General features: G+C 38.5%; 2 protein-coding genes and 1 long non-coding RNA gene across 3 annotated transcripts in view; all 3 read right to left on the reverse strand.

Annotated features, from left to right (window-relative positions):
• Positions 1-3,455: 3,455 nt before the first annotated feature.
• On the reverse strand, positions 3,456-4,191 carry LOC311002234. The gene is made up of 3 exons (XR_014596231.1): positions 4,079-4,191; positions 3,800-3,835; positions 3,456-3,669 (listed from the first exon to the last, which is right to left on the reverse strand). It is a non-coding gene; the product is annotated as an uncharacterized lncRNA (long non-coding RNA).
• A 2,777-nt stretch (positions 4,192-6,968) lies between these two features.
• The window catches only part of LOC311002227 (uncharacterized protein), a 59,876-nt gene continuing 38,852 nt past the window's right edge, over positions 6,969-27,992 (reverse strand). Inside the window, exon 11 of the mRNA XM_083993515.1 lies at positions 6,969-7,034. The gene's annotated coding sequence lies outside the window, so the exon portion shown is untranslated. The remainder of the gene's footprint in view (positions 7,035-27,992) is intronic.
• On the reverse strand, positions 6,998-9,280 carry LOC311002226 (uncharacterized protein). Its single transcript, XM_083993514.1, has 9 exons — positions 9,205-9,280; positions 9,056-9,071; positions 8,890-8,966; positions 8,474-8,524; positions 8,318-8,380; positions 8,142-8,201; positions 7,546-7,602; positions 7,246-7,314; positions 6,998-7,148 (listed from the first exon to the last, which is right to left on the reverse strand). Exons 2-9 carry the CDS (start codon positions 9,058-9,060, stop codon positions 7,141-7,143), a joined length of 390 nt encoding a protein of 129 aa, XP_083849640.1. The 5' UTR covers positions 9,061-9,071; positions 9,205-9,280; the 3' UTR covers positions 6,998-7,140.

Below are 27,992 nucleotides of genomic sequence, written 5' to 3' on the forward strand. Positions count from 1 at the left end.
TGATGGATCAACATCTGGAAAACAAGACACAATGAAGGGTCAGAAAAATAATATATTGTGCATTTATTCTTGTACTGAATTGGATTAAATGTTTCTAATACATGATAACCAGTGCAAAGAAGAATATGCATTATAATAGCACAGGGCTGACGTGCTATACATTTCTGCTACCTGCAGGGGGCATCCTAAGCTTTTGCCCCAACGAAAGAAGACAGGAAGAAAACCTGCAGCAGAGGATGCAGGGGAATAAATAGAGATTATTTGATTTTGCAAGTTACCACTATTGAAAGCTAGTTATATTTGTCAGAGATTTGATTAATACTCAATATGTTAAGAACTTATCATCCATCCATGTATACAGCCATAAGGAGTGTATATAATGTTCAGTGTCATCAGTTTGGATGTTACACTTCAAATCATTAGTGTGAATGCTGAAGGCATTCACAGTGGCAACATGCTTATGTCTGTGCTCTCTGTGGCGAAGCGGCAGAGTAAAGAATTAGTAATCATGAAGTTGTGGGTTCAATTCCTAGTTCAAATCTTGCCTCAACAACAATTATAGCGGATTATTTTCCCAGTCGTCCTCTGTTGACTTCTGATAACTTGCTTCATGTTGAAACTGCTGCTCTCAGCCTGAAATTCACAGAAAATTCCATTGTAAGTCATTCAAGCTTGACTCTCAAGCTTTCTTGGTGTTGACACAGTGTGTTTCCAACAGGTGCAGCTTTGGGCTCGTTAACTTCAGAGTGAGACAGAGTGCAGCTCATCAACAGACAACAGTCTCTGTAACTGTGTGTATACTGTGGCTCTGAGACAGAGTGAAAGTCTACTGACCATGAGGTTGTGGGTTCGATTCCTACCTCGGTCAAACATTTGTATGGTGATCACTATTTGCTGATTCTGCAACAGCATTCAGCTGCTTTCAGCATTCACACCATTTCCATTCTTGGAAATGCTTTTTCTAGTTCATCTTTCAATTAGTTCATAACCTGCTTTATCTCCTGAGAAACATCTGCTTCAGGTAAAAGGTCTTTAGTTTTTAAGATGTTTGTTCAAAACTGAAAAGACTCAAGTGAACAGAAAGAGCAGGAAACCAAACTGACCTCCAGACCAGACAAATGTTGGTTCACTAGTCTCGGTGTAAACCACTGGGTCTCCTCTTCCAGCCCGACACACATATCCTGCTGTGTGTGTCTGACCATGGACCATGTAGGAATCCTGTTCAGTCCCACTGCTGCTACCAGGGAGCAGCTCAGAGCGGTAGGAGAGCTGTGATGGATCAGGAACAGCCTTAGACCAGAAGAACCTCCATCCTGCAGATTTAAGTCCAACCTCACACTTGAGAGTTACTGAGGCTCCAGGACTCAGCCATGATGGAGACACAGTGAGGACAGGTTTGTCTGTTGGGAAGTTGGACACAATATGGACAAACTATATGATACAGTTTCAGTAGAAAGGAACAAAAACACTTTTTAATGACTTGTTGAGATATTCAGTTTAAATGAAACATGATGTGATTTACCATCATACACTGTCAGTCTGACTGAATCACTCCACTCTGTTGTATTATGTTGATCACTTTTCACTCTGCCCCTACAGCTGTAGTCTCCACTGTGGGATGATGAAGCAGGACTGATCCTGTATTCATGTTGATCTGGAGGTTTGAGTGAGGTTGGTGTTTCCCACTCATACGTCCACTCAGTGTCTCCTCCCTGGATCTCACAGCTGACAGTGATCGTCTCTCCTCTGTAGATCTCAGGCCAGTTGGGTTGAAGAGTCACAACAGCTCTGTTTGGAGCTGTTGAAGAATCCCAAACATCAATCAAACAAAGAACTCATTTGGGTTTTTCTGAATTTTATTTTCTGAAAAACATTCATGTAACTCACCAATGTTATTGATACTGATTGAATCACTGTACTCTGAGTAGTAAACTGGGTTTCCTCTTCCTCCTCTGCACCTGTACAGTCCTCCCTGTGACACACTGATTCCTCCAGATGAGAGGAAAACAGTGTCTTGTCTCGTCAGAGTTGTATAAGACTGATCACCTCTGTACCAGCTGTAGATCCAACCAGCTGATGGCTTCACAGAGCAGGTCAGTGTCACACTGCCCCCTGCTGGAATCCCTCGGCCACTGACTGTCAACTCAGCCTTTGGTTTAGCTGCTGTTGAGTAAAAATGTTTAGTCATAAAATCTCAATGCAAACAGTTTTCATGTTAGCTGTAAATTACTTGAGACTTTCCCAGAAGCAAATTAGTGTCTCCCATTATGGTAACGACACTTGAATTTTCACACGGACTCATTCGCCTTCATTCTCTTTGGTCTGTGTTTCTATTTTACCTGCAGACACCAGTAGATAAGACCAAAACAAATAAATGACTTACATGACACTGTCTTTGAGATGCCTTTACTCCACTGTGTTGAAGAGTACGAGTCTCTTCTGTTTCTACCTCTACACTTGTACTCCCCGCTGTAGAGATCACTGGTTCTCCAGTTGTTAACATCTGTCTCATGTGTGGTTGACCAGGATGTTGTCCTTTTCCATTCATACCGCCACTCAGTGTCTCCACCTCCCTCGATATCACATGTGAGTGTGATCGTCTCTCCACTGAACATCTGAGTCCAGCTCGGTTGTGAAGTCAAAGTGACTCTGTTGGAAACTGTTCACACCAGAAATAGAAAAACATTAAAACTATAATCAAGAACACATTTTAATTTAAGTCCAAACACAATCATCAAACTCACAAGTTATCTCAATGGTGACTTCACTTCCATGAGTGTAGACGACTGGATCTCCTCGACCTCCTCCGCACCAGTAGGTTCCTCCTTGTGAGACTCTGATCTCTCTGCTCTGATCACCATCTCTTATGGTTAGAACTTCAGAAGAGTCTGTGGTTCTTCTGAACCAGTAATATCTCCATTCAGCAGGTTTGTCCACAGAGCAGGTCAGAGTAACGCTGCCACCTACTGGTATGGTTGTTACACCTGGTAGTAGTGTGGCCCTGGGTTTATCTACCATAAAAGAAACAAAATCAAGTTAATTATCAAATGAATATCACAGCACATGCATCATCCGTAAATAAACCACTTCCACATCAGTCCTGTTATCATGTCTCCATATATTTTGTATTTCTTTCCCTTTTCTACATTTTATTTCTCATTATATTACCTGCAGTATCGGATATTTGATATACATTGACGGCTGACCTTTAAAAATACTGCAGCATATTTTCTGTCATGAAAGCAGCAGGGAAAAACACAGTAGCCCTGGTTGAGGTTTCAAGTTTACAGTATAAAATTATAGTATATGATTATCTCATTATCCTGTTTCTTTTTACAGTATATAGTGAGGAAAAGAGCTCAAATATAAACGCTAATGAAACTGACGCAAGATGAAACAATATTGATGACTTACCTGATACATTCAAAGAGACAATGTTACTCCTCTTATATTGCCTGTGGTAAGCAAAGCATTGGTATTCACCACTGTACCATGTCTGGAGAGGTAATATGAAACGTTTATTGGAACGGTACGGGAAAAATTCCCGATCGTCCTTATCGATTCTGTATTGCCAGTCAGTTTCTTTTCCTTCCTTCACATCACATATGAAGGTAACAGACTCTCCCGTGAAGAAGGTGGACCAGTTGGGCTCAAGTGTCAACACAACATCTAGAAAAACACAAACATTCATACAACAGCACACAGTTAGAAATACAGCATATACGACACATAATCTGTTGATCCAGTGTGTGTGGACTGAAACAATGAAGGGCCATAGAAAGTGCAGGTGAGAAATTACCTTCAGCATGTCCAGGGTAGAGGAGGCTCATCAGCACTGAAATGGTGGAGACTTGTCAGAAAAAACAGAAATAACCAGTGAACAATAATCAAAGTAAATAACTAAAGAGTTCATAAAGTTGGGTAATCTTGGGTAAGTTTGAAATGAAGCAAGTCGTGTTCAAAAACATGATGATCTTTAATGCTACGTCACATAAAACCAACAAACTGATTTCTTCAATTCAGTCTGTTTAAACTTTCAGAAAAAACACGAATAAACATCATGGACATTAATACTCACAGAACAACCCGAGCACACAGGGGGAAGTCTGTCCCATCCTCACATCCAGTCCTTTATATCAGAGAAGTTTCTTTGTTTTGTCAAGAGAAAGCTTCCAACCGCAGCACATGAACAGAAACCAAAGGACTGTGAAGAAACAGAAGTCGCATCTCATATAAATATTTCACTGGCTGCCCCCCCTCCAACTTCTTCTTCTTCTGAGTTAAACTTGTCTCTGCTTCCTTCCCTTTTACTCTAAGCCGACTGGATTTTTTTTTTTTGCAGCGTGTACTTTAACATTTTCACACTTCTTCTGTCGCTGCAGAAACAAGAGTTTGAATTTGAATTTTATGTGACGCTTTTGATTAATCACATTTCAACTGTAATGGCCGGAGAGGGCAATAAAGTTTACTGCGACTGTGTTTCAGCTTTTCCAAAGTCATCAACAAACAGACTGGCACTTTCTGCTGACTGGGCTTTCTCCTCATGCATGCATTAGGAAATACATCCAAATGTCACGTTATGATGAGAGTAGGCCCACCCACATAAACACACTGTTCTTTATCAAAAGCAATCACAACTCTACCTTTGAAACAACAAAGACAAACACTGAGTCTTCTTATCGTGGTTACGACAGTTGTAGCAGTCTCAATGAAACGTCACTAGGAGGCCAAAAACCATTTGTGAGGCCACATGTAGACAGGCGTTTCTGTTTCTGTCTGTTTCTGCATTTGCCTCACAAAGTATCGGTCATTCTACAATTACTGTAAAAGCAGCTTCATTTAAATTGATCGAGGAGCAAAATATAGAAACACTTCCTTGTAGAAATAAATCAACATCCCATTTACAGCACGGTTTTTGAAAGCAGATATGAAACCAAGTAATTCTCACCACTATCACTTGAGTACAGCAAATATTGGCAATCCACCGGCTTCTTCGTTCAATCTGAAAATACGTTCATTCTTCCGGTGAGTTTCTGTGCCGAGGAGAAGTGTTCAGCCCACCCACCACCGACCCTCTTCACTTCACAGCACAATACTTGTTTCAAGTTTGTTCATAATGCGTTTTGCTTTCTTCTCACAGGAAGTAAATGAGCTCACGCACAATAGGAACAGTGTCATGGACAGCAGAGTGTGTGAAAAGCCACACACCCCATCAGAGACTGACTCTGATTCATTAGTAGCTATGACTAGTGTGACATTTAATGGATACATTAACTGTCTATTTAAACTGTTCAAACTTGAACTGTATTTAAAATACAGAAACCACACAGGAAAACTTTTTGACTTTGGTAAAAATGTTCAATATTTAAAACAAGTGGGGCCACCCAGTTACTTCTATCTGCTGAATTTAAGGCGGTACCTTGCGTATTAGGGACAAATATGAGAATAAATATTGACACAAAAGTTCAGTCATCTTGTCATTTTATTGAGAACAGCTGGATTACATTTTAGGTTAAATACATAAAAATGTTGCATCTCTGATATCTGTACACACAGCAGCTGCCTAAATACTGCAAACACTCGATATACATTAATCTATTGATGATTCCTCTCTGTCGTCATAATTGAAAAGCTAAAAAATCCGAATCATAATCAATCAACGCCACTCAAGGTCAAAGCTGCAACACGTCTTGTGTTTTGGAACCTCACATGCTCCAACAGCTGGAAGAACAGCTGCACTGGACTTTACTGTATTAACCTGTCATTTTGCCTTGACCTTTGTTGTTGTGGCCAATCACAGGTCACATGACGTATCACTAGAAAACAGAATCCAAATGCCAGGACTCTTTGGTTTTTATTTTCACTACTTCATGTGGCCTGTGAGTTTCAAACAAAACCAACTCATGTGGTTTCCCCCTTTGGTTTCTTAAAATCCTATTCATATACACAACAGCAGGAATATAAGGATATAATATGTTTTGTATGTTTGCTTGCAGTTAAAATTTAACACTGAATAAATACACTGCAAAAACATTGATATACTGAAGCTGTAATATAATAATATAAATGTATCAAACTGTTATTTGTTTCTGCTTTTTGGAGCAGCCTGTAACATATCCTTCACTAAAACCTAAAAGGTACCACTCCACCATAAGACCTTTATGAAGGATTTATAGATATTAATAAATAGATTAATACAGTTGTAAACACTTTAAAAATCAGAATAAACAAGTAATAATACGGTTTTCCCGTATTGATGCAGGATCACAATTTGGTAAGATCAGGCAAATGCTTTAACATCTTGTACTGTTAACACCTTAAACTATTAATAAAGTAGATATAAACCTTTCATAAGTATTTTATAAGGGGAGTCTTATTACAAAATGGTACCAAGTTAATAAAGAAAAATTACGATATAAATAGATATATGATATGTATATATGAAAAAAACTACATAAAGCAATACAAATTCTAATGTAGGCACTTATAAATGTTAAATGTAAATACATGTCATAAGTTTTGTTCTTTGTGCTAAAACAATTTTAAAGCAGAAGTAAGTGATATATTTGTGTTAATATAAGTCTTAAATAGTTATATCTTCCGACAGCAATCACTTACATAGAGTGTTTGGACCGAAACACGGGTCTGTCAGTCACTCTGCTCTGCTCTGAGCCGAGGAGAAAACTTTTCTCGTATCCTACAGTTTTTATCCAGTGAGGAGAGAGAACGGCATGCAGGGCTGTGTGTGCAGCCAAGGGACGCCGTGAATGTGGCGACGTAGGGACGAGGACTGTTATGGTGCGTTCAAGGCAACTCGTAACTCGTGTTTTTCCGACCTGTGAAGTTGTACCAGTTCGATCTGGTACGAGTTCACGGGTCGGAAGTTACGAGTGGCCGTTATAGTGACTTTCACAGGTAACGCAGCATTAGCCAAAACGACCGGATCGCTTACTTCTGCTTTAAATCTATGTGTTTATAAGCTACTGGCAATAAAAAGTGAGCATGTAAGATAAAATAAGATAATATAAGAATTACTTTATTGATCCCTAAAGGGAAATTCGTGTGTGATATATGGACACACTTGTAAGTGGTTGCAGAAAGTTCAGTCGACCAGTTCTTTGGTTTTGTTGACGCAGCTCTTCACAGATCTGGGAGAAGAGGAAAACAAAGACACAAGTTTATCCAAGATACAATGCTGAGTTCATAAATCAGGGCAATATTCAAATAATTACACATGATTATTACCAGAAGCTGCTCCTGTGGTTTTCACTTCAGAATAAAGAGTTTCATCAGTCGCAGTAGGAGTTGATTTTCCTGTGAGCGAGAGATGATTAGATTGTGACGGTTAACAAGGATAAATTAGAGTTCAAGTCTCCACTAAGTCAACTAAAGGTGCTGTAATGATCCTTGTGCTGAAACTGGACATGAAGTAGAGTAATAATGCTTTTACAGAGTTTATTGAATCTTATTTGTCCAGCATAAATACAAAAAATAAACATGCATTACAAAAAAGACATATGATCAGCCATTACAAACTTTACCAACCTTTCTTTTTCTTGCCTTTTCCTTTGATGTTGACCTGGGCGTATGTGGGAGTGTTTTCTAAAACAGAAGCCAGATCTCTGTGATACACAGCTGATGGACTGATGGACACATTTACATTTAGCAGTAAGTGTAAGAAATTCAGGACGCGTTTGAGTGGCATCAGATATAGACATGAAAGTCAAAACACACACAAATTATACCACATCGTGTGTGTTTTGGTATTTCTAATTTTCTCACATCTCATTCAGTTTTAATCTGTACCATGAAGAACAAACTTGCAGAAAAACATTCATGACACAAACTGAAGGGTGAAAAAGTGATGGCAGTGAAAGACTGTTTTTACACTTAATTATCTATGATTGCACCAGCTCATTTATGAAAGACAGAAAGGAGAAGGAGGGTGGTGAACTTCCACATATAAGCTCCAGTATTTCATAATGTGAAACATGATGACTAGAAAATAAAAAACATAAGAGAAACTAATCAGTTTCATGTCATGTCTGCAAAATGGAAATGTACATGAAGGTAATGACATCAGACAAACAATCACAATCACATCATAGTGAATATGAAACAAATTATGAGCAAGACTGCACCTGTAGCTCCAATCTTCAAATCAGAGTAAAGAGAGTTCTCAGCTGGTTCGCGATGCTTGGCTGTTAAAAGGGGAATTTATAAAAGAAAGAAAATGTGTCATTGTTTTAGACACTGCAAATGTCTAAAAAAAATAAACCTTTTAATCTTCTACATTATATATATTTGGAGTACTCACGCTTCTTTCGAATATTTTTAAGTTCAACAGAAGAATATGTCACGTCCTGAGATGCACCTGCACCTGTAATAAAAACATGTTTAAGTTACTGAGTCTCATATCAAATAAAACAGTTGCATGATTTCAAGGGACTGGCTCCAAAGGTAGAAACTGTACCATTTGCAGCATCTTCAGAGGTTCTGATTGTATCATAGAGATGAGAACCATCTGTGGTAACAAAGAAAACCAAGGTCAGATTGATGTTTGACCTCCATTATACAAAATAAAGATATTATTGACAAAAATCCTCCATTGTTTTTTTTATTATTATTTGTTTGTTGTTGGACTATAAGATATTTTCATTACTCATATTATACCTATGATTGTGCCCTCTCGTATGTAACATTACCAAAAGAGACCAGTATAACAATCATAATAGCTCAGGTTCAGTTCAAGTGGATAGATACCCTAACCCTCATGGACTTCCACTTTAAAATAAAATTCACTCATCAGAAAGAGAGTGTAGGAAATGTTAATGAATAGATAAAGAAAAAAATGAAAATGACAATAATCAGCCTTGTTTGGATACCAACCATTTACAGGAGAGGCGTATTCACCATGTTGGCTTTGACTCTGGATATTTGTGGTGTTGCTCTCTGACTGGATCGACCTATAACATCATAAATACAGTAGATTTAACACAGAAACAGAGTGAACTGCTGTTATATTTAAGATCAGAGAGAAGAGTGTTGAACTGACCTCATGAAGCACAAATCTGTGGAAAAGACATTTGATGAATGTTAATTAATTGTCCTTCTGCTGCTTTACGTCATGATGACACGAGTTTATATTACATTAATATTTAAAGCAGAAATAAACTGTTTAATATCAGAGGATAGATGTCTCACCCTTGGACCATCTGTGACGACACAAGAGGAGCAGGACGACAATCAGTACGACTCCACAAAGCAGCAAAACAATCAGCCACACAAGTGAAGAGCTTTCAGATTTGGGCCCAGCTATAAATGTAAATGTTGTAAACTAAATGTTACAAATAATGAAAAACTTTAAATCATAACTGATAAAATCATTTCCTAAAAAATTAAGGCAGGTGGAAAAAAATATTCAGAAACTAATCAATATACAGCACAGGCATACAGTATATAGGTACTTTATGTTACCAGTGTAACAACACAGTTCACAAAATAGAAAAAGGAGGACAAACATTTTAACACTACTCACCTCTGACTGACACCCAGCTCTGTGGAGACTCTTGTCCTGAGGCCTCACACCTGTAGAAACCTTCATCAGACTTTGACACTGCAGAGATCTTCAGCTCCGTCCTGGTGTCGTTTTGGATCAGTTTGTTATTCTGATAGAAAAACACACTGGAAGGATGTTCGTTTGTCCTGAATTTACAGCTCAGAATAACAGACTCTCCCTCAGTCACAGGATGGACGGGGCTCAACAGGATCAGATCATCACGACCTGTAAAACAGTCAGAATATGAAGCTTCAGTCAGAGATCAGCTGGTGCAGACCTTTAAAAAACCAGCTGACAGACAAAGATGAGAGACAATGTAAATGTTTTTATTCTTATTCAGTGACAATTTATTATTTAAGACCTGATATTTGATTTTATTTGTTTACAGCCAAAATATGAGACCAAGATGATCATCATAAAACACATGCATGAAGTGCTGCATGGGTGTGAAAAGTATCTCGGTCTTTCTCTACCTCTGGTGCTCTTCAGTGTGGGGATCCCATTTGCAAAAGGTGGTTGCAGAAACTGAACGACACTCGAAGCATAAACTGGAAGCACGATTGGCTGAACATACTGTAAACATGCTATTAGGACAGGGAACAACCATTATGGCTCTACATTATAAAGACACTAAACGCTGCAGTTGCAATTACTTAAAGATCTTAGGCATCGACCACATAGCAGGTTGTATAATGGGAGGAGACGGGGTAAAAAGCTCCTACAGAGAGAATCCTTCTGGATATAGACACAGGCCTGAATGGTTCATTTGACCTCTCCCCCTTTATTTGGTCCCTCGGCCCAGGATATGTATTTGTCTTCGGTTTATGAGTGAGGACTTCATATGATCTATTGTGATGATTTATGTGTATATATTAAAGCACTTGCATTGTTTATGTTTGTATTGTGTGACATTTTGTATGGTTCTCCACTTACCCTCTGCTAAAACGTTGTTGTTTGTTGTAATTTACTGGCAAGCATTAATGTGTACTTTGTTTCAGCTGGTTTGACTGTGGCCCAGATCGATCATGTCATCTTTTCCTATAGGGGTTCACATGTGGGCGCCATTTCACACCAGTCCTGATGAAGGCCTGTGGCTGCAATGCAACGTCAAGTTTTTAAAATAAAAATCTGAAATAAAGGCTTTTTATATTTTCAACCTCGAGAGTGCCTCGGTTTCTGCCACCACCTTTTGAGACAGAGATGTTTGACGTTTATTTGCAGCCACAGATGACAGCGTTAGAGTTAGAGTTCATTAGCTCTAGAGAACGGGGAAATATCTGTTTTGTGTCCATTAATATAGAAGTTACAGCTTCAAAGTGAAAACTGTGAATAATAGTCAAAACCCAGTTGGTGCAGGTGCATTTCATTCAGATTCTACAAAAAGTGTAAAAAAGACTAAATGTAATCAAATGTACCGTGTATAGTGATGTTGACTGAGTTGCTGAACTCTCCTGATCCAGACTCACACCAGTAAACTGCATCACTGGGCTGGGATGTGGAAATTCTACATGAGGATCCATTATTTATTTTCTGGTCAGAACAGGTGAGATAGTCACCCTTAGGAAACCTCCTCAGTCTCCACTCAGTAAAGTTTCCCTCACATCTCAGTGAGATATCCTGAGAGGTGAAGTGCTGCACTCTGTCAGGACTCACTGTGAGAGACGCTGATGGAACAACATCTAAACAACAACAACAACAACACAAAAAGATTTTAACATTAAAACAAGCTCACTGTACATATTCCTTTGTTAATCTGTTGTTTGTCGAGTATCAGAAACATCAGCAGGAGCAAGATGAAGTGTTTGGAAGAAACAGAAAAAACATGGAGCTGCTGTGTGGTTTGAAAGTGAAAGAAGATAAATAACATCCATGAAAACATGTCAAACACAAACACACATATTTCACAATCTTTCTTCTTCTCTCTGTAAAAAAGTATTTTCCTCTTTTAGTCTTGTCTCAGCTTTGTATCTGTTTTTATCTCGTCTGTACCTGCTCTGTCACCTGCTGATGTCTCTTTTATCAACGTATTCATTTTCCAGGTTTGTGTGATTCAGTCTGAATACTGAGTAAAGTCTACACCTACAATTGTCCTGTCTGCAGCACAGACGGTGAGATGAAGCTCAAATATCCACAATAAAAGTTTCCACTGAGGAGAGTGGAGCTACACTCAGTGACAGGTGGAAACCTCCTATCTCTCTGTTGGTTGGTTGGAAAACTTTCAGATTAACTGAAGGAAGACAAAAGGAAAGAGAGAAGGAATTAAGAAGAGTACTGATGTCCTGATACCAACATTTTGGTATTAGTACTGGTACCAATATGTATTTTGTATTGTATTACTTAACCAAATATAAGGGAGCACAACAACACACTACCTACCACTGAGAATAATTAATTAACTGTTGCAACAAAGAAACTTTTTATTTATTTATCTATGTACATAATGTACATAGTAGAAACCCTGCTAATAGCTCTCTGATCCTCCCAGGACACATGACTGACTGTAAATGACTGACTGTAAACTATATGTGTTTGCATGTGATCCTAATTTTGATACAAATTGGTTTAAAGTTGTGAATATTAGGCCTGGATGATAGCGATAAGTAAACAGCTGGATAATTTGACATGTAATGTATGCACCAAATGCATAACACGCTCATTGAAACAGCCTCATATCATATCCCTGGACGCTACCAGTGACAGGCGAACAGCCAATCATTTGTGCTGTGTAGTTTGGTGCCATCGCCATGTTATGAGCACTGAAGGAGAGGAGATTATGAACACAAAGGATATGTTAGCTTGTGGTGTTAAATTTATGGGTTATAAATTATAACCTCAGTTGAGTTCTCAACTTGCCGGCCCAACTAATCTGACCGGTTGTGCTTGTTTGGTCCGGGTTTGGGCCAAAAATATATAGTCTACAGTACAATATAGTATACAGGCGACTGCTACTTCATGTAAATAGCGGGAACCCTTTTTCTCTCTCACTCTCTGCTGTTTTCTCTTCCATGTCACCACTGACAGTTATATGCTTCAGGTATTTGCAATATGAAGTACCGTTTTTTTCCAAGTAGTACCTTTTTTATTGCTTTGGTAGCGCAGTACCATTTTAGTACCAGTATACCTAACAAGCTTAAAGGGACAACGAGGAGTTTGTATTTGGTTATAAAAAAGTATTATATTAATGTGGCTGAATCTACGTTACCCACACTTGTTGATGGCTCCATTTTCGATCAATATATCGTTTTGTCTCTATCGTTATTTTGTTATTTTAATTAATGATGGAAATGCTGGGTGAGCCGACCAGTGTTTCCTTACTTTCGGTTTTGTGGATGCTGCCCGGCGGGTCATGATAATAACGGCGCTGAATCGCAGTTTATGGTCGGAACTACGGCGGTATCTGATCGTCTTCGAACCTCTGACTTTAATTCTTGATGAATGAAAAGGCTCATGGTAAATGTAGTACAGTATGAGAACACTTCGCTTTCCAAAACTCCTCGTTGTCCTTTTAAAGGGGAGAGGGATCTTGGATCTTAACCTGGTACACAGTCAGTATGTTTCTGCCACTGGGACCATGAACATTAAAATCTATTTGTTTGGCAGCATCAACGGTCATTTTTAGGAAATGTTGCTCACTGACAAGAGCATGGATGAATTCAGGTAATGACTGAACTTTTGTTTCTTCACAGAAAACACACAAGAAACAACCAACTGACCTCCAGACCAGACAAACGTTGGTTCACTAGTCTCAGTGTAAACCACTGGGTCTCCTCTTCCAGCCCGACACACATATCCTGCTGTGTGTGTCTGACCATGGACCATGTAGGAATCCTGTTCAGTCCCACTGCTGCTACCAGGGAGCAGCTCAGAGCGGTAGGAGAGCTGTGATGGATCAGGAACAGCCTTAGACCAGAAGAACCTCCATCCTGCAGATTTAAGTCCAACCTCACACTTGAGAGTTACTGAGGCTCCAGGACTCAGCCATGATGGAGACACAGTGAGGACAGGTTTGTCTGTTGGGAAGTTGGACACAATATGGACAAACTATATGATACAGTTTCAGTAGAAAGGAACAAAAACACATTTAAATGACTTGTTTAGATTTTCAGTTTCAATGAAACATGATGTGATTTACCATCATACACTGTGAGTGTGACTGAATCACTCCACTCTGTTGTTTTAAGTGGATCACTTTTCACTCTGCCCCTACAGCTGTAGTCTCCACTGTGGGATGATGAAGCAGGACTGATCCTGTATTCATGTTGATCTGGAGGTTTGAGTGAGGTTGGTGTTTTCCACTCATACGTCCACTCAGTGTCTCCTCCCTGGATCTCACAGCTGACAGTGATCGTCTCTCCTTTGTAGATCTCAGACCAGTTGGGTTGAAGAGTCACAACAGCTCTGTTTGGAGCTGTTGATGGTCAAGAATTTAACAGAAAAATTACAAAAAGTTCAATAATCAGAAATAATATGTGTCTGTCTCATTTCCATACCCACCAATGTTAACAATCCTGACTTCCTGACTGTCCTCTGTGTAGTAGACTGGGTCTCCTCTTCCTCCTCTGCACCTGTAGACTCCTTCCTGTGAGACTCTGATCTCTCCACTTGTCTTGAAAGCAGCATCATGTGGGTTCAGAGATTCAGAGAGTTTATTGTCTCTGTACAAGTTGTATTTCCAACCAGATGATGGGTTCACAGAGCAGGTCAGTGTCACACTGCCCCCTGCTGGTAGGACTCTGTCACTGGCTCTCAGTGAGGCCCGGGGTTTGTTCGCTGTTCAGTTCACAGAGAATAATAAGACAAGTCAAAAGTTAAACAGGATTTGCTGCTGAAAAAAATCTTCTCTTTTGTGACTGTGATGAAAAAGTTGAATTGCATTTTACATATTTCAGCAAAAGCTCATTTTCAGTTTTTTTGTTACAACACTAAACACAGTTTAGTGTCTGGAGCAACAATTAAGTAGAAAGTGCTTTTATTTTATTTATTATTTCATTGTTTTGTTCAGATAAAACAGATTTTTAAAGTCGTAAAACAACAATTTCATATGGATAAAAAACGTCACACTTACATGATACAGTCAATGTGTTTTTTCCCCACTGTGTTAACCAATAGTCCTTCTGACCCCAGCACCAGTAGTCTCCTCTGTGCGACTCAGTAACACTGTTGATAGTGAATTCTCTGAGTGATGGAGGTTTGTATGAGCTGGTTGTTCTCCACTCATACGTCCACTCAGTGTCTCCACCTCCCTGGATCTCACATCTGACAGTGATCTTCTCTCCTCTGTAGATCACAGACCAGCTGGGCAGCAGAGTCACAGTGACTCTTCTGTAAACTGTTGATGTCAAAAATACACATTTTACTCTAGGAGAAACAGAAATACATCATATGATGTCATGGGTGTTTGAATTGTCTGTAGATAGGCAAATAAACACATGAACAACATCAATTGAAGTTAGAGACTAAAATTATTGAAACAACTTCAAGCAACAAAATCATAAAGAAAAAAAACATTTGTGCATGAGGTCCCAAACTTCCTCCTTTGACTGTCAGACACAAACAGCTGATACTCAGCACACGTAGGGCGACAGCAGTCACCAACACACTGGACTTGAGTCTAACACTGAGCCTACTGCACCACCTGATCACAGGAAATACTGAAAAAGAGACTCAGTTAAAGATAAATAAGTGATGTTGTTGTCGTGGTGTTGTTGTTTTTTGTTTCTTTGTTTCTTTGTTTCTTTGTTTTAGTTAACATCAGAATAACTGCAAAAAGGACACATGAATATTTACATATTTTAACTTTTTGCTTTTATTTTGAAAGCACCACCAGGAGCAGGTGTTGGGAAACAGCAGCTTATAAATTCCAGCTGTTTGTTCAGTGAACCTGATGTGTCACAGACTTGACACTGTTTGTTAGACTCAACATCAACATCCAACTTCTCAGCCTCATGTAAAAAAAAAAAAAAAAAATCTTTGAAAATATTATTAATTATTTATATTCTACTGCATGAATCAATGTGATTATTTCAATAATTTCCTCACTTGGCTTTTCTTTCCTCACTCCTCCATCATACCATTGTCAAGTTCTTTTACTTATTGTTTGCTGTTGGTATCAAAATGTCTCTCTCACACTACTGATGAACAGAAGAACAGATTTACAAGACTAAAGACTAAACTCACCAGTTTGCCAAACGGTGACTTTGTTGCTTTCTTGTGTGGTGAACTCTGGTTCTCCTCTCCTTCCTCTGCAGGTGTAGATGCCTCCCTGCCCGACTGTTATGACTCTGGTTGACCAGTCTGTTTCTCCTAAATACTGAGATGTAGAAGAGTCAGAGATTCGTCTGAACCAGTCGTATTTCCAGCTGTTGGACCAATCCACAGAGCAGGTCAGAGTGACTCTGCCCCCTGCTGGTAAAACTGTCCTATCTGCTGTCAGAGTGGCCGTGGGTTTATTTCCTGTTGAGTTGAAAGAGAGTAAGAAAACTATTAGAATGTGATTCTGTTTTATTACATTTGGAAAAGTAAAGATTTGAAGTATTCCATAAAATCAGACAATTTATCTAAACAATCAAACTGAACATCCACTTCATATTTTAGCTTTTATCACAAAAATAAATAAATAAATAACTGTGTTCCAACAAAACTTAATGAGAGACAAATGCAGTTGTGCAAAAAGTATTTCTCAATACTACTTTGGCTACTTTGTACTTTTCACTTTGATAATTTCTAAAGTTACAAAAAACTGTACATTGTCTCTTTTTTAATAATGATGTTACTTCACTAAAAATGGTTTATATTGATCTACTTAGACCATTGATTTACAGATTAACATTTACAGCTCCTATTTAGATCAATAAAACACATTACGAAATCACATTTTCAGAATCAATGACAGTTTACCTCACCTGATACTGTCAGTTCCCTGACTCCACTCCACTGTGTTAACAAATAGTCTCTTCTACCTTTACAGCTGTAGTCTCCTCTGTGAGACTCAGTAACACTGTTGATAGTGAATTCTCTGAGTGATGGAGGTTTGAATGAGCTGGTTGTTCTCCACTCATACGTCCACTCAGTGTCTCCACCTCCCTGGATCTCACATCTGACAGTGATCTTCTCTCCTCTGTAGATCTCAGACCAGCTGGGAGTCACAGTGACTGTATTGGAAACTGTTGACATCAGAAGTTTAACATTTCTGATTGTAATCAGTTGTTTTTGTGAGAGTTTGGATTTTGAAGAAAAGCTTGATAAACAACACAAACATCATTCAACGGCTTTAACAACAAAAACAGATAAATGCACATACAGTAGGCTACAGTAAACATGAAAACATATAATGACCTGAACAAACAAGTGTGTATGAATGTATGTGTCTTATATTAAACATAATAATAATTATAATTTTTCATATTACATAACAAACTTTGTTCACCATCAGCAGTAGACACTGAGTATTACAGTTTATGATTAAACTCACCAGTTTCCTGAATGAGGACCTCCTGACTGTTCTCTGTGTGAAACTCTGTCTCTCCTCTCCCTCCTCTGCAGTAGTACAGACCTCCCTCTGATACAACAGCTCTGTCTGATCTAACGTCTTTAACTTGATCATCTCTAGAAGAGTGTGAGACTCGTCTGAACCAGTCGTATTTCCAGTCATCAGGACCGTCCACAGAGCAGGTCAGTAACACACTGCCTCCTGCTGGTATGATTGTTGTGTCTGCTCTCAGTCTGGCCTTGGGTCTATCAGCTATCAGAACCAACAACAATTAAATGAACTTATTAATATATTTTTACCATTGTAAACTTTGGTGATCCCCAAGCATATTCTCTATCATGAATGTAGTAGGAAAAAATACAGTAGCCCTGGTTAATGTTTCACGTTTCATCGTACTCTAAAGGTGTTTACAGTATATGATTAAAAATACAACTTCATTTATAATTTAAATGCTAATGATCATGGTAAACTGAGACAAGATAAAACAATATTGATGACTTACCTGATACAGTCAAAGAGACGATGTTACTACTCTTTTCTACAGATGTTCCGTTGTGGCGAGCAAAGCACTGGTATCTACCACTGTTGACTGTCTGGGGAGGTTGTAATGTGAACCGTTTATTGGAAGGGGTAACGAAATAACTATCATCCCTGTATATTCTGTATTTCCAGTCAGTTTCTTCTCCACCCTTCACGTCACATATAAAGGTAACAGACTCTCCGGTAAAGAAGGTGGACCATTTGGGCTCGAGGGTCAACACAACATCTAGAAAACAACACAAACATTCATACAACAGCACACAGTTAGAAATACAACATATCACACAGTTCTAGTCACAATCTATTGATCCAGTGAGTGTGGATACATAGACTGAAACAATGAAGGGCAATAGAAAGTGCATAAATGATGCAGGTGAGAAATTACCTTCAGCATGTCCAGTATAGGAGAGGGACGTCAGCACTAAAATAATGGACATTTGTCAAAAAAAACTGAAATAACCAGTTAAAGGTGTACAGAAAAGAAAATTGAATTTAAGCCCACTCTGGGTCATAAAATTAGTGTAATAACTCATCTATCAGACAATGTAGGCCAAACTTTGTGCAAAATTCTATTTTTGAGTAAATCTGGGATGAAAGTGTGTTTTTTTTTTTCGCATTGGATAATGCAGGCGCACGGATTATACGTCAGCCTGTACACGATTCACCAGCCACTGATATTGGATCCGTCATCCGTCATTCAAACGTCTGAGACACGCACACACACACGGAGCTCGGGCTCGCCCCAAGCTTTGAATATCCCGCCCGCTCGATAACGACCAATCAAATTCGTTTTCCTTACTCGGGTAAACTCGTGTTGCAGCTCGTTACAACTTGGCGCGACAAACAGGACAAACGGCCATTTCTGTACACCTTTAACAATAACCACAGCAAATGAAAACGCGATGATTTTGAAAGCTATGATCATGTGAAATAAAACAAATGACTTTAACATTACATCAGACTATATATAATGAGCTACATTGTAGCTCTCCTCTGGTCACATCAGCAAAACTGCCACTGGAAACTCACATTAATCTGATTTTACCCAATTTAGTCTCTTTGTATCCACAGGTTTATCAAGTAAACATAAAGCACAACACATTGACCCCAACATCTACTTAGACATTTTAATGGACTGAAATACTAAGTTAAAACACACATTTTCATACAGGATGTTAGGGCTAATTATATCTATCACCATAACAATACCATCAATGTGTATGTGAAGCATTTCTATTCTATTCTACTGGTTTTGACTGTCTGACTTGAGCTCAAACAGACACTGTGTCAGTCAGCACAACAAGCCACACCCTCAAGGTGAGAAAATTAAAATTAAACATAATGACTCTTTGTTTTTAAATCTCCATGCGGTACTGTTTATCGTTCTTCACTTGTTCATCAGGCTGCTCTGTTAATATAATCAAGTATACGGCACCGTAGAGCTGCACCCAAGTAAATCGCTGTGGTCAGAGGAATTAATCTTGTACAAGCTCTGAGAATGTAGAAATTCAGATTGCAATCCAGACCCCCAGTCTGATTTATTTTTTTGTGTGCGAGTCCCTTTTTGGTTCATGTGAATATAATTAAGTTAAAAATGGACGGAATAACAGACTCTTTAGTAAATGCAGTTTGACAGCATTTTTTTCTCCCTCCAGTAACATGTTTTGTGTACAAAACTGCTACGACTGCAAATTAGTTGTTGCATGTTGTTGCAACATATCACCCATCTATATGTGGAACATTTGACAGTTTCTTACTTTTGGCAAATCAAACAAGAGACAATGTGGCAGCTGGGTGAGATCGTCTGTGCTGCAAGCAGGACTGCAGCTGATAACTATCTGTTGTTAACTCTCTCTCTAATGTCTCTGGGTCACTACCCGACCCTGTTAAGATGAGCAGACCAACACATGTAAAGAAAACTCATCTGTATGAAGGCAACAGACTCTGATCTGAGGCTCAGTCAACATCTGGTTTCCACACATAAACACAACACGGTCCAGAAACATGAAGACTATGAATTATTTTGAAAGATATATGATTTTACAACCCTGAGTATTTCTCTCATCATGTATTGGTATGTAAAATAAATAGCATCCATGATCACACAAAGAGGACATGATTAAGAGTGATGGTCGGTCATAAAATAAGTAAGATAACAGGAAAGAAAAAGAACTATAGTAGTTACCTTCTGTCTCTGCGTACAACAGTATATTCAGCACTAAAATAAAGATTGAAACCTGATCAGAAATTATCATCATAAACTACAGCGTTTAAGAACCAGGTGGAGTTTCAGAGGCAGCTCTCACTTTTACACAAATTTATGAAACATATGCAGAGGATACAGCCCTCGCTGCCGGCCCCCGTTTGATTCCCCCGGTGGCCCTTCGCTGCATGCTGCTTCCCCATTGCCTGTCTCTCTCAACTGTCCTATCGATTAAATGCATTAAAGCCCAAAAAATAAGAAACAATATTCTGTACATTTCTGAAGAGGCAGGAAACATCCATTTCATATGATATACAGCAAATAAATACAGTATATAGTTATTAATTAATGAATATACATTACGCTATCTAGTCCGCATGTCCTGAACAAATGTGTCCAGAATAACCAGTCTAGTTATCTTTTTAGTCCACCACTCTGAACAAAGAATAATCAGCAGCCATGGTCACATCAACAAAACTACTAAGATGCTAAAATCATGAATCTGAAAAACACAGAATTGTAAAATGACTGATGTACTCACAGAGTGATGACAGCACACACAGCAAAGTGTGGTCCATCTTCACATCCAGCACCAACACCGTCCCTCTGCTCTCTGCTTCTTGGAAACGTTTCCACTTTGCATAAATAATAACGTAGCAAAGAGAAAGAGAGAAGGACGATAAAGAAGAAGTTACATTTCATACAAAAATGAGATCAGAATTCGTCTCAACTTCTCTTTCTGAGTTTAGCCTCTCTGTTCTTCCTTCCGTTTTACACACAGCTCAGACAACTTCATGGCTTTGACCACAGCACACGTTGTCATGTTTACACTTCCTGCCCATTGAAATACATATATCAACTTGTCTCTTGTGCAGAGGATTGTGTCTCTTGCATCCACAATGCCTTATATTGTCATCATCACATGTGTTGTGTGCAGTATGTGCAGTACTGTGCATACAGTAGTACTCTCCATAGTGCATAAAGTGTTGTCAAATCTTATTAACTGACACAACAAAACACTTGGTGATAATATCAGTGGGTTGAAATAGTATATAATATAGTATAGTAATACAATGAAATAGTGAACATGGCATACACAGTGTCATGTGGACGTGAATCTAACCGTAACCAACTGCACAACTATCATGTGTTCATTGAACCAGCAAGTGATGGTGAATTTTCACACACTCAAATCCAGTGGCCACAGAAAGATTTTTGAGGTACACTATTAGTCCAGCAGGAAATCACAAGGAGAGTCTGTAATTCAGAAATATAGTCTGTGTGTCTCTGTACAGTGTGTGTGTAATGCTCAAATTAATTAGGGTTAGTTAATTTCATTCAAGAAGCAGTACTGTGTTAAAAAGCCCATGAAATCACAGTACAGTACTATGATGAAAATCAGCTCATAACATCAGTTTAGTATCTGTGGATCTTCTCTGCCAAAGGTGGAAAGGAAATGACTGTACGACTGAACTCATGAAAAACATACAGTCTCAAAAAACAGAACTACATATAACTCAAAAACAACTTTATAGTTTTTCTTTGCACTTCTTGGTGGTTTAGCATATACAGTAGAGATCAGTTAAATTCAACCCCATTGAGAAACTAGCTTGCTCTACAGTTAGTAGCTATTATAGTTTTTCTGTACAGTGTAAAGCATCTGTTTAGAAGTGAAAACATTTTTACTGACATTCAACCACAGTTACCACGACCCCTGAACCGTCTGCTAAAACTCACAGGCCAACGCTTCCTGGTGGTCTTGTGGTTAAAACGTGTCCTGGGCTGTTTCATCTGGTGTGTGTCTGTGTGTAGGAGGAGGAGGGCACAATAAAGATAGCAACAGACAGTTACTCCTTATATTAAGTATTTTTTGACAGTTGCAGTGTGGATCCATACAGTTACACACAAGCCATGCAACTTTGAGAACCAGCTGTCTGAATACATCAAAATACTGATATTACCTATAGCAAGATTATTCAATTCTGTCATATGGCCAATTAAAATGTCCAGGTCTAATATTTGTGAAAACATCAATTAATCAATGTAGTTTTAATCAATGCAGTGTGAAATATAATTGATTCTCTTCAAACAACTTTACACCTTAGTAACTAGGGCCTGAGGAGAAACAAGCAGACTGACTGCTTCTTAGTGTGTGAGAAAGAATAAGTTCCTCTTCACACATTCAGATGTGTTGCTGTGATAGAAAGAGCTATGCAGTTTCATCACCATGTTCCCAGAGTTAAGAAGAAGTAGTCTCATTTACAGTACAATAAAGGATGTATCATGTGGTAGAGCTCTAGTTAAATGCAAAATGCAAAATGATAATGTAGCTATTTGAATACTGTGTTTGAAATTGTTAAATTATTTTAACAATGGGTAGTAGTATAAGGAAGCTGGTGGTTCATATCTGAGATATCATGAAAAGACAACAGGCAAAGATTGAGCATGAGAAAATTTGTCACAAACGTTTCCACTGTGTTCTTGAGCTCTACCCACTGCCCTCTGTCAAATGTGGTGGGCTAGGTGTGAAATATGTAACTTGATTGACATCTCACGCTGAACAGAAGGCCACTTCTTCTTTCAGATAATCCTGTGGCTGAGTGAACAGTTCAGTTACTCTTGTATTACTGTTTATTTCTGCCCGTTGAGGATGAGAATGAGAGTTTGCATGAGGGTTAATTTAGTTAAATGTCAATTAATTAATATCAGAATCTTTTTTTGGAATGGTAAATGGTCTGTATTTTATATAGCGCTTTTCCATCTGAACGATACCCAAAGCGCTTTACAGTACATACACACATTCACCCATTCACACACACATTCACACACTGATGGCAGAAGCTATAAAGGCGCGAACCACGACCCATCAGGAGCAAGGTGGGTAAGGTGTCTTGCCCAAGGACACTACGGCAGCAACCGGGAGACAGAGCAGGATTCGAACCGCCAACCCTCTGATCATTGGACGACCCGCTCTACCACCTGAGCCACTGCTGCTGTGAAAGAGTGACAGGAAGAGGGGGAGAGGGAGAGGGGCGTGGGGGGTGATGGTGTGGTCTGGGGTGTGATATTGACAGAGAATGATATGCAGCAAAGGGCCATGCGTCAGACTTGAACCCACAGCCACTTAGATAAACACTGAGGTGATACATGATCTACCCAGTGAGGCATTGAAACACCCCAGTTATTCAGAACAACTCATTTTTGAGATTGAGGAACTGAACTTGAAGAATAAAACTAAATCTGAAAACGCAGATCTGAGCCTGAGATGAGGAAGTCATCTGCTTCATTTAGAAAAAATGTTTTTTTTTCTTTCCTCCTTTTAGCACAAGGCCAACATACAGTATTTGGCATATCTGTCATTTACACAAATCTACTGAGCCAGAATGATATTATCTGTTATCATAAGCCAGCGTCATTCTGCTGGATGGTGTTGGTCTGAATGGGCCTGATCAAACTGCTGTGCCTAAAAACAGTCTGAGGTGAACATTAGTCACAACATTGGACTATGAAAAAGACATATCTGTCATTACATGCAAACTGATAACCATCTTTTTAAAGGTCAAAACTATGACAAAATTTAAGGGTGAAGTCAGGTATAATTTAGAAGTGTTATCGATCTAAAATATAAACCATCAGACACCACTCCAGTGAACAAGAATACAAGACATAAGGAAGCTGAGACTGTAACTCGGACACTAACATACGACCACCACCACATGCAAATCTCTTGTTTAGTTTGGGATAAAGGACTGTTCTGAAATCTGAGATCTCTGTTTTAATAAATACATTAGGAACTTTTTATTTATTTTTTTTAGATGAACTTGTTTGATTGTATTCCACTATATAAAAATATAATTATATTCACAGCAGTGGGATTGTCCTCATTACGATCATCACCACCTGACGGCGGAGGAAGAGCCGAGACTTGGTCGACCTGAGGAGCAAACAGGAAGAGGCTGAATAACAACATGTTTCAGTCACATCTAATAACTGCTTTATCCCTCAATTCTGTGAACATTGTGTCCAATATGTTTATATTTTTATATGGTGGAAAATAATCAAAGAGATCAACGTAAGAAACCCGAACTGAATTCAGTTCCTAGTTCCGGCGGTCTTGCAAAGAACCAATCAGAAACTGAGAATTTACTTCCCTTGCAATCAAACTCTCTTGCACAATATACTCATACACGCACACTACTATACTCTCATGCACACTGTTATACTCATACATACACACACACACACACACACACACAATATATACTCTCTTACAAACACTATTATACTCATACACACTATACTCTCTTACAAACACTATTATACTCAGATACACACACATATTCATACACAGATACCACCACTATACACTCTCACATAGTGGTGTGTGTGTATGAGTATAATAGTATGTGTAAGAGACTATAGTAGTGTGTGTATGAGTAAATGTGAATTATTTCTTAAACGGCCTCTCATAAGTAATGACTCATTAAGGGTTAGGTTGTTGCTGTTCACCTATTGTGACACCTGGTGGCAGTGCTGTGTATAACAACACCACATCAAGAGGTGGAGAGGACAATAAGGAAGCAGCAACAGCACAATACGTCACTACACTACACTACACTTCTCCCTCCACACTACACTTCTCCCTCTGCTCCTGTCATAAATACTGCAGCCACTAGATGTCACTCTGCAATAAAACACAACTATGGGTCGTAAACAAACGACCAATGGGTTTGATTTTTACTGGAGGACAGTCTCCAACTTGCTCCATGATGAGCTCCATCTGTGGCCTCTCTCACGTGGATCCAGATGTGGACCAGTAAAGGTGCACTAGTCCAGTGGTTTTCAAAGTGGTGGCCAGGGCCCACTGGTGCTATAGGGGGTCCTCATCAAATTGGAGGAAGGTGAGAAAAAATTCAAATAACAGAATGAAATCTAATTATATTTTGAGCATTATTATGAAATATGATTTACAATAATAACATAACATCTCAAAACCTTATTTGTCATGCTAATCTTTCTAATTTCCTGCCAGACAAAATATCATTCATGATGTCATGACATCAAGCCTCAAAACTCGGTGGGTTTGCAAAGAAGCTAATGTTATTTGGAGGACCATCGGCATGGAATAGTTTATGAGCGCCTGCACGAGTCAATATTTTTAATCAAAAATCCAATCAAGGTTTTTGAATTTACTACAATGTATTTATTCACTGATCCAAATGATTTTAGTTCAAACAATGAAAATAAATATTTAAAAATATATATACAAATAAAATTTACAGTAAGACAATTCCAGAAAAGGTTTTTCAAATGTTCCACATCTCTTATGTTTATCTTCCAAGATTTAAAAAAAAAGTGCATCAATAATATTTACAAGCAAACCCAGATACAAATGTATAACAAGTGTTTCCTCTAGGATTATTTCAAGCAGCTGCACCATACAGTATGATGTACTACAAGAGGAAAATAAAATCAAACCTGTACAAAATGTTTAATAATGAGAAACCTGCACTACAAATTATGGTATAAACACTTCACATAGAAATGTAATATATTAATACAGTATAAAATGCATTCGATACTCTTTAATATGCAAAAGAAAAATAAACCCAAACTTTTTCTTTTTTTATATATACTGTTATAACTGTTGTTCACCTCTATAAAATGTCTTGTCTCTCTTGTTTTGTCGACAATGTTCTTCTGTTCATGGACCTGGAATAAAATCACAATAAACTACTGTAAATATAGTATTATAGATAAAATTATACATTTAAATAAAAAATCACAATCTCTATGTGGAGTCAGCAAAGTTCAAATAGTTCAATCAAAAATTATTACACCAATAAAGGTGTAATTTAGATGTGAGAGACATTTTGAACAGAAAATATAAACTCAAAATTCTATTTAACGATATCTACCAAAGCACAAGGAGCATTAATATATCTCAAGGGGGTAAATTGAAGAAATAAAAAGTCACAATCAAGAGAAAAACGTTTGTTTAATAAAAAAAGAGAATTGAAGAGAAATCGATTAAACAAGTTAAAGAGCTGATGTTAATGTTTGTACCTGTGGCTGGATCTGAATTCACATAGTCAGAGCTCTGGTCTGCACCGTCACACTGACCTGTAGAGATGAACATTGCAGATATTCTATATCAGTTTCAACAGAGGAAGTGATAATAGTCTCATTGAGTTGAAAAAAATAATGTTTTTATTGTCTTAAATGTTCGTAAAGGTTTATATTGAACCTTGTCCAGTGTTTTCAGAGCCTCTGATTGATTCATAGACACAGGTGTCACCTATAGGCCAATCAAAATGAAACAAAGTTACATCAGTCACCTCATGTCTGTGATAATGATTTGTACTTAAAGCAGAAGTGAGTGATATATTTGTGTTAATATAAGTCTTAAATAGTTATATCTTCCGACAGCAATCACTTACATACTGTAGAGTGTTTGGACTGAAACACGGGTCTGTCAGTCCCTCTGCTCTGCTCTGAGCCGAAGAGAAAACATTTATCGTATCCTACAGTTTTTATCCAATGAGGAGAGAGAACGGCATGCAGGGCTGTGTGTGCAGCCAAGGAACGCCGTGAATGTGGTGACGTAGCGACGAGGACTGTTATGGTGCGTTCAAGGAAACTCGTATTTTTCCGACCGTGAAGTGGTACCAGTTCGATCTGGTGCGAGTTCACCGGTCGGAAGTTACGAGTGGCCGTTATAGTGACTTTCACCGGTAAAACAGGTCGGAAAAACACGAGTGGGTTGCCTGGAACGCTACAAAGTCGTAAGTTGTGACTTGAAGATGTAATTTACGATTTCAAAAGCCTGCCTGGAACGCAGCATTAGCGAAAACGACCGGATCACTCACTTCTGCTTTAACCTCCTCAGTAACGTGTTTTATTACTGGGGTTTGCTTTCGATGCAGCAGCAGAGGGAATGAGTACAGTCTGACAACTGGAAGCAAACTGATGAAAAATATTTCCAGGTGTCTCTTGTGAGTTAGAAATAAATATCAAAGTGTTGGAAGCTACATGAACAACTGACCGTGGAGGAGAGAGGAATAAACTTGCTGTTGGTTTTCATCATGGTGGACTGAGTCCTGATTCTCTCTCTGAGTCTGAGTGAGTCTGAAACATGGAGTTTAAAAAAATGTCTACTAGCAGTGATGAGCAGGAACATTTCAAAGTAAAACATGATAAAGATGTGAAATATAGAAGTGCTTGTAATTTGGAGATGAGAGTTTGTTGTACAAACCTGTTGACACTTGGACCTGTGAAAAGCAGAGTAGAATTCATATTAAAAACTGAGGCACTGCTCTATGAAGTGACATCAGAACTGATCAGTGATCAATAATTAATATCTCACATGTTGATCTTCTGCAGACAAAAAGCAGGGCGACAATAATCAATACTATTCCACACATCAGACTAACGATCAGCCACACAGGAAGTGAAGAGCTTTCAGGTTTGGGCCCAGCTGTTGGAAATATTCAAATGAAATAATAAAAGTATCAAGTCTAAGTAAAGATCTACAACTCGGATAAATGTACAAAACAGAAACATACTTTAACACAACTCACCTCTGACTGACACCCAGCTCTGTGGAGACTCTTGTCCTGAGGACTCACACCTGTAGAAACCTTCATCAGACTTTGACACTGCAGAGATATTCAGCTCCGTCCTGGTGTCACTTTGGATCAGATTGTTATTCTGATAGAAAAACACACTGGAAGGATTTTTGTTTGTCCTGAATTTACAGCTCAGAATAACAGACTCTCCCTCAGTCACAGGATGGACGGGGCTCAACAGGATCAGATCAGAATATTTACGACCTGTAAAACAGTCAGAACATGAAGCTTCAGTCAGAGATCAGTTGGTGCAGACCTTTAAAAAACAGCTGATAGACAATGATGAATATACATGACATGTATGTTTTTATTCTCATTCAGTGACAATGTAAATTTTAAGACCTGATATTTTAATGTCTTTATTTACAACTAGCAACAATTCCACTCAAGACTGACTGGACAGTGAAGTTACATTTTGATTAGATAAGAACTCGTCTATGTTACAGACCATGGATGACATGGTGCAATAAAATAAATGAATCACGTTCTAGAAGTAAAATGTAATAAAAATGTACCATGTGTAGTGATGTTGACTGTGTTGCTGAACTCTCCTGATCCAGACTCACACCAGTA

Source organism: Trachurus trachurus (genome assembly GCF_905171665.1).
Source record: "Trachurus trachurus genome assembly, chromosome: 18".
NCBI lineage: Eukaryota > Metazoa > Chordata > Actinopteri > Carangiformes > Carangidae > Trachurus > Trachurus trachurus.

What these genes read in the sequence shown, in the direction of transcription:
- LOC311002226 (XM_083993514.1), bottom strand. An exon ending in TAAAAATATTCGAAAGAAGC is followed by an intron (nt 8,202 to 8,317) that starts GTGAGTACTCCA and finishes CCCTTTTAACAG; the next exon opens with CCAAGCATCGCGAACCAGCT. An exon ending in AAAAGGCAAGAAAAAGAAAG is followed by an intron (nt 7,315 to 7,545) that starts GTTGGTAAAGTT and finishes TCTCGCTCACAG; the next exon opens with GAAAATCAACTCCTACTGCG.